This window comes from Empidonax traillii, unplaced genomic scaffold, assembly GCF_003031625.1.
Source record: "Empidonax traillii isolate 1590-97213 ecotype Southwest subspecies unplaced genomic scaffold, ASM303162v1 scaffold1886:size52530, whole genome shotgun sequence".
In the NCBI taxonomy this organism is placed as follows: domain Eukaryota; kingdom Metazoa; phylum Chordata; class Aves; order Passeriformes; family Tyrannidae; genus Empidonax; species Empidonax traillii.
Genome location: NW_020957079.1, coordinates 6,703 through 16,939, shown reverse-complemented (window position 1 = coordinate 16,939; position 10,237 = coordinate 6,703). Strand labels below are relative to the sequence as shown.

The window sequence follows — 10,237 nt, the reverse complement described above, 5'->3', positions numbered from 1 at the left end:
TGGATTTGCCACTGAGACCCCCCACGGATGAAGGGGCTGGAGGGGGAGGCCCCTGGGGGGCACAGGGGCAGCCCTGGTGGGGGGCACAGCAGAGTCTACTCAGGCACTTTAAATTAAATAGAAAAACCCAAACTGATAATTAATTAAAAAAAAAAAAAATCCAAACAAACCCAAACCAACCCAAAACATTCATCAGATTCATTAAAACAGCCGGAAAGGGGCTGTGCCAGAAGCAGCAGCGTCGCTATTGCCAGGTTGGAGAGGTCCCCCCAGGAATGTGGGAGGGATGGAGGGGCTGGCAGGGGGGTTTTTGGGGTGCTGTGTGTCCCCTCCTGTCCCCAGATTTGGGGGGGTGGTCCAGGAAAGATGCTGCTGTCCAGATCCAGCTCCTCAAGGCTCCTCCTCGTGCCAGGCCGAGCCCCTTCAGTGCTGTTTCGTCCAGCTGAGAGGAGCTGGAAAATTCCTTCTATGAGCAAATTCCCCGCTTTTGGAGCCAGCCCGACCCCCAGGTCCAGAAATTGTCCCAAATCCACGGAGGCTGAGGCTGCTCTCTGTGCCCTGCTGTCCCCAGAGCAGTGTTTGTCCCCTGCCCCTGGTCCCAGTTTGCTCCAAACCCGCTGGTTTTTGGCCCAATCCCACTCCGGGCTCCCGGCACACCGGGAAGGGCCCCTCTGCTCCAAGGAAAGCCAGGCTGGGACAAACAGAAGCAATCAGTGTCCTGCTGCCACTTCCTGCGTGTCCCCATGTCCCCATCCCAAAGGGCTGGCACAGCTTGGGGAGGGATCCCTCTGTGTCCATGCCCCAAATCCCGCTGGGAGCGGTTCGGGATCGGAGGCCTCCAGGGCGGGATGGCTGAGCAGCTCCTGGCTCCGTTCTGGGGCGTCGTGGGGTGCTCCTTGTGGGGTCTCCCCCTCTCCAGGGGTTGTGTCATCGGGGGGGTGGTGGCTCCGGGGGGGTCCTGTCACCGCTGGCTCCGGGGCTGGATCCAGGGCAGAAGGAGTTTACCCGGACCTGGAAATGCAGAGGAGGAATCAGGAGTGAGCCCTCCCCACCCGTGTGTCCCCTGTGGGGATAAGGAGTCACAGCCATGGGCACAGGGACCTGCGGGGCTGACTCGGGGTGGCTCGAAAAGGGCCACTGCCCTCCTTTCACCCCCCAGAAAATGTCAGAGAGTGACAGAGGCCAGGGTGGGGAGGCTCAAAGGGTTCATGTTCCCACCCCCCCATGGTGGCACGGTGTTCTTGGGGTTTATTCCCCTTTTAATAATAACAATAATAATAATAGTAATTACTACAGCTGCTACTATGCTAAAATACTATATGTAATATTTATAATTATACTATCATATATAATATATAATACATAACATTTAATAATACTACTAGTACTGTTACTACTACCACTGCTATTGCTAATAATCTTGTTATTATATGTTTATTAGTTTCAGTTATTGAACCGTTCTCATCTCACTCCACTGGTTTTCCCTTTCCTGATTTTTCTCCCCATCCCATCCCAGGGGGAGGCTGAATGAGCCACTTTTTTGGGGGGGCTTAGGTGAAATCATGACAGATCTGGGGGTGCAGCACAGGACCAGCCCCAGCCCCACACACCAGAAACACCCCTGGTGCCACCCTGGTTGGGCAGGAGGGACCCGAGGGGACCAGGTGCTGCCGTGGCACATCCTTGTCCTCCTCCTCCCGCTGGGTAGGAGCCCTCCCCTGCACTGCTGCTAATTAATTCAATTAGGGCTGATTGGAAGCTGCAGAACGAGCTCTAATTTCTGGGGCTGTGGCCCTGCTATCCTACCCAGCTGGCCCTGAGGACACAAGTAGCCTCAACCAACCCCCCCACCCCACCCTGTGCCTCTAAAATTGGTGTTCCCACCACTTAAAATGGACATTCCAGCTGATATCCCCCCAAATCCTGATGTTCCCACCACTTAAAATGGATATTCCAGCTGATATCCCCCCCAAATCCTGATGTTCCCACCACTTAAAATGGATATTCCAGCTGATATCACCCCCAAATCCTGATGTTCTCACCACTTAAAATGGATATTCCAGCTGATATCCCCCCCAAATCCTGATGTTCCCACCACCATAAATAATGTTATTTATATATTCTATAGATTGGATTGTATGTATATATTATATAACCTTATTATATTATATATAATTAAATTGTGATGTAATATATGATATATAACATTATGTTATAGAGTAATATTATATGGAATATTATTATTTGCGTATTATTACAGAAAAATATAAAATATATATTTTGCAAGAGATATAATGTATATATATTATACATAATACATAAAATGTGTTATATATAATTATAGATTATATATTATAGATACAATGAATACATATTATATATAATACATAAAATACATTATAATTATAGATTATGTATTATATAAGTATGTAATATATATAATATATATAACCTGAAGTAATAACATAAATAAATAATAGAAGAATAGAATATAAATAATGATGTAAATAATATAAATAAATATAACTTATAAAATGGCATATTATTTATTACAAAATAAATTATAAATAAAATTCTAAGACACTGGAGGAAATAAAAATTATAACCCCGGAGGGTTGGGGGGGGCTCCAGGGAAGGACCAGCTCCTCCCAGGGGGGCACAGCACCCGGGTGGGCACACGGGGAGGGCCCTGCACTGTCACAGATGCATTTGTTCCACCACAGCCCCTCTTTGCATCCCTAATTGTGCCCTTGAATTTGCATACAAGGCTGAAAATATAATTAATTTTTGGCAGCGGGCAGAGGTTAATCCCTTTAGACTCGGCAGCCTTATCTCGCTGGAGTGTTTATCTAGTGAAGCTTAATGGCTAAGGGAGAGGGGAGAGAAGTCAACTGTGCCTCTCTGAGGAGCTGCTGCTTCCCCCGGGGGCGCTGCCAGGGTGAGACTGAGCAAAAACACACAGCAAACCCCACCCTGGGCATCCTCCCCCCCAAAAAAAAAACCTGCCCAGCCAGGATGGAACCTCAGGGGCCAAATCCTTTGGGTTGTGAGGGTGCCACGGGAGGATCTCAGTGCGGGACCTTGGAGGGGGATCCTGCACCCCTGAGCAGTCCCAGAGAAGCTGTGGCTGCCCCTGGAATCCCTGGAAGTGCCCAGGGCTGGGTTGGAGGGATCTTAGAGCAGGATGGGTTGGGGGGAGGGACACCCCGGGCACTCACGTGTAGAGCGGCTGTAGCTGTAGGTGTGACGTCTTCTGTGGTGCCTGGTACCCGTAGGAGTCAAACCCACCGATGAAGTCGACTGGGGAGAGCGGGCAGAGAGGGGAGGTGAGCTGGGAGGGCACTTGGGGGGCAAGGGAGGGTCCTTCCCTGCCTCCCTCCCCACCCCGAGGGCACCCGTGGGGCTGCAGCTGCAGACCAGGGAAGTGCAGCATCTCAGCAAGCAGCCAGGGAACCCTGAGAGCCCCTTCCAGTGCTAATGGGGCTCCAAGAGAGCTGGAGAGGGACTTGGGGTAAGAACTTGAAGTGTCCAAGGCCAGGTTGGAGCAACCTGGGCTGGTGGAAGGTGTCCCTGCCCCTCTGGAAGGGTGGAAACAGGTGGTCTTTAGGGTCCTCCCCAACTCAAACTGTTCCATGATTCTATGATCCTGAGTCACCACAGCACCCTGGGGAAGTGCTGCATCCCAGGGAAATCAGAATCACAGGCTGGTTCAGGTTGGAAGGGACCACTGGAGGTCCTGCAGCCCAACCTCCCTGCTCTAGCAGAGTCCCCCAGAGCTCATCCCTCAGGGTTGTGTTCAGATGACTTTTGGGTATCTCCAGGGAAGGAGGATCCACAACCTCCTCAGGAAGCTTGAAATGCACCCTCGGGCACCTCAGCATCCCAGGCCAGGGCATCACCCCAGGTCAGGGCAGCATCCTGGATTGCTGCAACATCGCAGGTCATGGGAACATCCCAGGAAAACACCAGTGGGAAAGAGGAAAGAAGCCAGAGCGACTTGCTGAGATCCCTGTGCTCCCTTCTCCTCACCACAGGAGGTGCCTGCGCTGCCGGCAGGACAAGGTGGATGAAATCACCTCTCAGAGTGGGCATTTAGGGAGAACTGTGGGGGAATTACGGCTCGTTTAAGGCTGTCACTGATGGGAATTGCGGACACAATAGATCAGCTTTCGCTGCCGACATTCCCAGCCCCGCGGCTCATCCACATCCAGAGGCCACCCCCCGGTCCGAGGGGTCCCGGGGCAGTCACAGCATCAGAGCCCGGCACCGGCAGCGTTTGGTGTCCGGGGATACCACCCCGACTTCTCCCGCGACCACCCGCCTGTCCCCAGACCCGAACCCTCCCACTGGCACAGGGATGGGCACCAGAAAAGGGGGATCCAGCCTTTCCAGGACTCGCAGCACAAGCCATCCCCCCCCCCCCCAAAAAAAAAATAACAAAACACGGGGCTGTGCTCGGGGCAGGTTCACACGCCGGTGTCCAAGAGCAGGGGGGGCTGACGGGGGGGACCCCACCCCTCCCGGCACATTTATCTTCCCAGCTTAACATTCAGCCAGCTCCCGATTTTGTCGCCATCCATCCATTTCCAAACCTAATAAGATATTCCATTAAAAAGATGCATTTGCATCCCGGGCTGCAGCGGCATTAATATTAAAAGTGTATTGAATGCAGGAGTTTGTTTGAATGCAAACAGGCTCTGGAGCTGCACAGACCCTTTTCCCGGCTCCCTGGCTATGGAAACACCCCATTCCCGCAGGGAGCAGCCGCTTTCACTAGGAGATTTTGCTTTTCCGGTTACCAAAGTGGGGGGAAAACACGGGGCTGCTGCAAAATGGAACCCTCGGGACTGGGCTGGGACCACTTGTGGGTCCGCGGCACTGACGGGGTGCTGATTCCGGGAAAGGAACCTGACCCCAAGCGCATCTGGGGTGGCTTTGCCATGTGGAACATCCCTGCCTGCGGTGGGGCTGCTGGGAGCTGCCAGCTGGCAGGAATTAATTAGTGGCAGATGAGCTTTTAATGCACTCGGATGGCCACAGCCTCGGCCACCTGGTCAATTGGGGTCGGGATGTTTGAGGGATCGTGGTCAGGGCGGGCAGAACAACACAGGTTGCATAAAAGTTACCCTGGAACTTGGCTTAAATTGCTGGTTTTCCACCTGTTTTGGGGTGAAAACCCAGTGCAGTGATGCTGGTGTGGGGACTAGGGACGGGATTGGGACCATCTCAGCCCCTTGGTGCAGGGATGAAACCTGAGCCCATGTTGGATGGAACCAGTCCTGTTCCTGCACCCCAGGGCTGTGATGCAGCAGCTCAGGGCTCCCTGTCCCCTCCTCCTGGGGTGCAGCACCTCCCTTGAGGCTGTGCTGGTGGCACATCACACCCCAGCACATCTGCCACACCAGGGATGGAAATATGAGGCAAAAAAAACCCAGCTAGTGGAGGTTCCTGACCCAGCCCGCAACCCAGCCATCACTCCCCCGGCCCCAGCCAGGAGCTGCCACCCTGGAAAAGCTCGGGATGGCATCAGCTCCGCCCCACATGACCCGCAGCCCCAGCACTTACAGCTGTCTTCCTCCTCCAGGAACACTTTGCTGACGTAGCAGGCGTAGACAAACCCGAAGAGCTGGGAAAAGAGAGAGGCTGCTCTGAACCCCCCCTGCCTTTAAAAGCTTTATTTCCTCGCAGCCTCCCAAGGCTCTCAGGGGGTTTTGCACCCAGGTATGTCCCACTCCCGCTTCTTTCCCGTGGGATGAGACAGCCCCCAGGAGCGGGGGGACCCTCCCTCTCCAATAAGCAGCACATCGGGGTGGGTTACACCGAGAGCTCCCGGATTTTTGCAGCTCCCAGTCCACAGCCTGCCCGATTTTGGGATGGGCAGCACCCCCCGGGGTGCCGGCATGGGATCTGTCTGCTCCTCCCTCCCCTGCCCGTGAAACACCACCCTGGGTGGGACATCCCCAACCAGAGCAGGGCGACTGTGCCCGCCCCGACCCCGCCCTCTCAGTCACGGTTGGGGATGCAGGGCGAGGGAGAGAGGGAGGGAGGGGTGCCCTTACCGCCAGGAATATCTGCGTGGCACTGCTCACCACCTCGATGTACTGGTAGTCCAGCAGGCAGCCGCTGACCGTGATGACGTGGTGGTCCTCGGGCGCCAGGTTGGAGTTGAGCACGGGAGTGACGAGGCAGCCCGGGCCGTTCTCCATCCACCACGAGCGGTGCAGGGACGTGTTGAAGGTCATGATGAAGTCTCGGTCCTGCAGCAGGAGGAGGGGGAGGAGGCAGAGGCTGTGGAGCTGACGCTCTTTGCAGGAGGGTTGGACAGAAAAACGGGTTTTCCCAACCCCAGGGTGCTCCGTGGGGCCACGTGAACACAGAGCAGGGCATCGCCCTGACCTGCAGTGTCCCAGGGGTTGTGGGCTCCTGCCGTGCTGCTGTCACGGACCATCTGGTCCAGGGGACATGAGGATGGCACAGGGTGGTCACCAGCTGTTTATGGTGCTGCTGGTCACATCCAGCCCCCCCGAGAGACAGGACCGTGGGACCACCCCCCCAGCGAGCTCCAGGGATGCAGGGCAACCCCTGCTTCTCCCCTCAGGGTTTGGGGTGCCACCCCTTCCCTCCCACCCCACAGAGCCTTGTGAGGCCTCCCCACACACATCCCCCCCTTACAAGCTTTGGAGCTCTCTCTGTGTCCTCTCCACAGCAGCTCTGAGGTGCCAGTGGGAAGGCAGGACCCTCCTCTGCTGCAAGGCAGGGCTGCAGGGCTAATCCTCACCCCCTTCCTGTCCTTTCCCACCCCTCACTGCCCAGCTGGAAGAGCCCCCCACCCCAGGGAGGCCCCTCCCAGTCCCCTTCTGCACCCCCAGCCCTTGGATCCGGGGGATGGGGAACCTGCTGAGCATCCCCTGCAGGAAATCACCAATCTGGGATGAAAAGGCTTTTGCTGGTGGGTGTGGAAAAAAATAGCAAGAGAGTGGGTTTGGGTTTGTGAAGCTGAAGGATGTGGGTTCAGGTGCTGGAAGCAGGACCAGGGGGTGTTCTTGCACCGCAGAGTGACGGAGACTGGGGATTTCCACCAAATCCTCCCCCTGCCATCCTCCGTGCCTGCTGCTCACATCCAGCACTCCTTGAAAGAGCCTCAAATGACCCAGAGCAGCCTGGGAAGATGGTCTCAGCCACGGAGGCCCCTCAGGAGTCCTCTCCCTGCTTTGGGAGTGGTTGTCCCGTGCCCTCTGTGATGTCCCAAGCAGGGAACAGCATCCTCAGAGCTGGGGGTGGGGTGGCAGAGCAGGGCACAGCTGACTCAGCCACGGGCTGAGGGTGCTCAAACCATCTGGTGCTGCACCACCCCTGTGTGAAGTTCTGCTCCTTTTTTTTGTGTAAAAGCTGCAATTTAACAGGGGTGGAGGGACATGGAAAGGCATAACCCCCCCACACCCTCACACCATCACCCCATCACCACCAGGTGACTTCCCAAAGCCATTGATGATGTCCAGCCACTGCTGGGGGCTCCAGGGCTGAGTGGAGCTTGTAGAGTTCCAGGAGACCCCGTAAATTGGGTGTGCACAGCATGGGGGTCTCATCCTTCCGCCCACTGCCCTCCCCAGGTTCCAGTGACTGCCCCAAACTTCCCTGTCATTGCTCATCCCTGTTCCTTGTGCTCTTTCTCCTCTTTATCACTGGCACATTAGGAAAGGGCCACCCACTGCCACCTTGGCCTGCACTGTCTGCCTGTCCCTCCCATCCCCTGGGAAGTGGGTGCTGCAGGCAGGACCCTCTGGAGAGGCACCCCCAGCTGGCAGGCTGGGCGCACCCACAGCCTCTGTGTCCCCTCTGAGGGAGAGATCCGGAGCAGGGAAGGAGAGGGAGGGGAAGGGCAGGAGGGCAGGAAGGCTGGAAAGGGGGAGGGAGGGCTGAGGGAGGGGGGACGAGGAGGAGGCAGGTGTGGGGGTGTTACCTGTGACAAGCGCCCGACCTCCAGGTAGAAGCAGATGATGAAGGCGTTCCAGCCGACCCACAGCACCAGCCACACTGCATACTGTGGGGGAGAGACCGTCAGGGACCCCTGCTCCGTCCCCCCTGCTGCACCCCATCCCTTGGGATACATCCCTGAAGGGCAGAGGGGCCCAGGACTGCTGGTTAAATGCCAGGGATCAGGAGTTCAATTCAAAGGTGGTCTTTAGGGTCTTTAACATTCTCTGATTCTGTGCAGGGATCTGGGGTTGGATCAGAGGATCACACCATGGTTTGGGTTGGAAGGGACCTTAAAACCCATCCAGCTCCACCCCCTGCCATGGGCAGGGACACCTTCCACTATTCCAGGGTGCTCCAACCTGGCCTTGGACACTTCCAGGGATCCAGGGGCAGCCACAGCTTCTCTGGCCAACCTGTGCCAGGGCCTGCCCACCCTCCCATACAACAATTCCTTCCCAATATCCCACCTAACCCTGCCCTCTGGCACCGGGAAACCACTTCTCTGGGACATCCTATTCCAAGTGACACAGGAGGGACCCTGAGCCACTCCCAGGGCTGACGACGCTGCACCCCAGGAACCCACAGCAGTACCTACCATCATGAGGTATCTGGATCTGTACTGGATGGTCCCAAAAATGCCCAAAATAACGGCCATGATGTGTAAAAAATTCGCCAGGATGGGGGCCCACTGGTATCCCAGGAAATCAAAGATCTGCCTCTCCAGCGCCGCGACCTGCAGGACAGCGTGGGGGGAGCAGGGATTAGAGCAGGACATCGGTCACCACGGCGGCTCCCGGGACGCTGGAGGCAAAGAGCAGCTGGAAACGACGGGGAAATCCCCCCGGATAATTAGTTCCAACAGGCCGAAGCGTCTGAGCGATGCCTCGGCCGGCGACGGGATTATCGGGAATGTTTGGAGCTGGGAAAGGGAAAGCGAGGAGGTGTCACCCTGCCGGCATCCTCTGGGCCTCAGTTTTCCCACGCCTCGGGGCTGAAATCAGGAATGGGTTTATCACGGTGGAAAAAACCCTCCTGCTCTGGTCACGGGTACTTTGCAGGTGATTTGTTGCCCATCCTCACCTGCCTTTGCTTGCCCTCGTCGTTCCTAATCCATAAACAAGGATGCGATGCGGCTGGATCGGGGCTGGGAGCTGGTGGGATCCACCCGTTATCCCAGCATTTACTGACCGCCCACTTTGCTCTTAATTACGGGATTATCTCGCAGAAAGGTGGGGGTAAAGGCAGGGGGGGAGCACTGGGGCCTTCAACGGTGGTTTTTAAGCTAAAAAATGGGGATTGGATGAGACCCTTGCTTTTTGGAGAAGTTTGTAAACAGCTTTCAGAGAACTTCGGGGTGCTCAGACGCTGCAATCCCTGAGGGCACACAGGCAGGAGGAAATAGGATTTTCCAAAGGTGCTGGCACCAGTTTCAAGTGGGAAGGAGCTCACCTGTCCCCTCAAATCACCCCTTGGCTGTGGCACCTTCACCGTCTTCAGACCCACCCCATTAATCCAGGCAGCTTTCCCAATCCTTCTTAACCCCTGTGCCAAGGATGGGAGAGCTGAATCCCGCTCTGGCTGTGCCAGGAGGGTGGCACAGACACCAGGGAGCACCTTCCCTGTCCCATTTGCTGTACTGAGGGTGGACATCCCTCCTGAAACCCGGGTGGGCAGTGCTGGGCCCCGGGATGAGCATCCCTGACCCAGCCCCCTTAGGGGGTGAGGTGGGGTCTGCAGCAGCCTTGCCATCCCAAATCCCCTCTCCGTTTCTCTCGCTGACAGCCCCACCCCTCTCCCATCAGTCTCTGAGGTGTCCCAGATTATTAATGGTTATTAATTATTTAATAATAATAATAAATAATAATAATAACCCCTGTGAGCTCCAGGGCCCTGAGTCCTCCCCACCCCCCTGTGCCTCAGTGTCCCCTCCCAGTGCCACACGGCTCATCCTGCCTGAGAAAGGGGGGAGTTTACCCTCAAAGCTGCAGGAGAAAATGGGCTTTACCTCCCCCCTCCACTCATCAGCATCGATCTGAGTGCTGAGGAGCTCCCTCCAGGTGCTCCCACGGGGGTCCCCAGGCAGCATCCCTGCCTGCCCAGCCCGACTTAATGTGTCCTAATTACAGGGGGGGGAATAAATGAGGTGGTAAAAGTGCTTCCCTGAGTGTTTCAGGAGGACAGAGCGTGGCTGTGGCCTCTGGGTGTGCAACCCCCTCAGTCTCCCCACCCATCAAGCACCGACTGAACTGGCTTTGTGGGG

The 10,237-nt window shown here is 56.0% G+C and overlaps 1 protein-coding gene across 1 annotated transcript; it reads right to left on the bottom strand.

Annotated features, from left to right (window-relative positions):
- Positions 1 to 765: 765 nt before the first annotated feature.
- Positions 766 to 8,752, bottom strand: NKAIN1 (sodium/potassium transporting ATPase interacting 1). Its single transcript, XM_027908933.1, has 6 exons — positions 8,573 to 8,752; positions 7,961 to 8,041; positions 6,060 to 6,257; positions 5,566 to 5,626; positions 3,219 to 3,300; positions 766 to 1,011 (listed from the first exon to the last, which is right to left on the bottom strand). Exons 1-6 carry the CDS (start codon positions 8,750 to 8,752, stop codon positions 1,002 to 1,004), a joined length of 612 nt encoding a protein of 203 aa, XP_027764734.1. The 3' UTR covers positions 766 to 1,001.
- Between the last annotated feature and the right edge of the window lie 1,485 nt (positions 8,753 to 10,237).

Bases quoted from the DNA above. Each gene is read 5' to 3' on its own strand.
- NKAIN1 (XM_027908933.1), bottom strand. From the start codon at position 8,752: ATGTCCTGCTCTAATCCCTGCTCCCCCCACGCTGTCCTGCAGGTCGCG. The intron at 6,258-7,960 runs GTAACACCCCCA...CTCCTGCTGCAG, and splicing joins AGGTCGGGCGCTTGTCACAG to GACCGAGACTTCATCATGAC. The intron at 5,627-6,059 runs GTAAGGGCACCC...CTCTTTTCCCAG, and splicing joins CCACGCAGATATTCCTGGCG to CTCTTCGGGTTTGTCTACGC.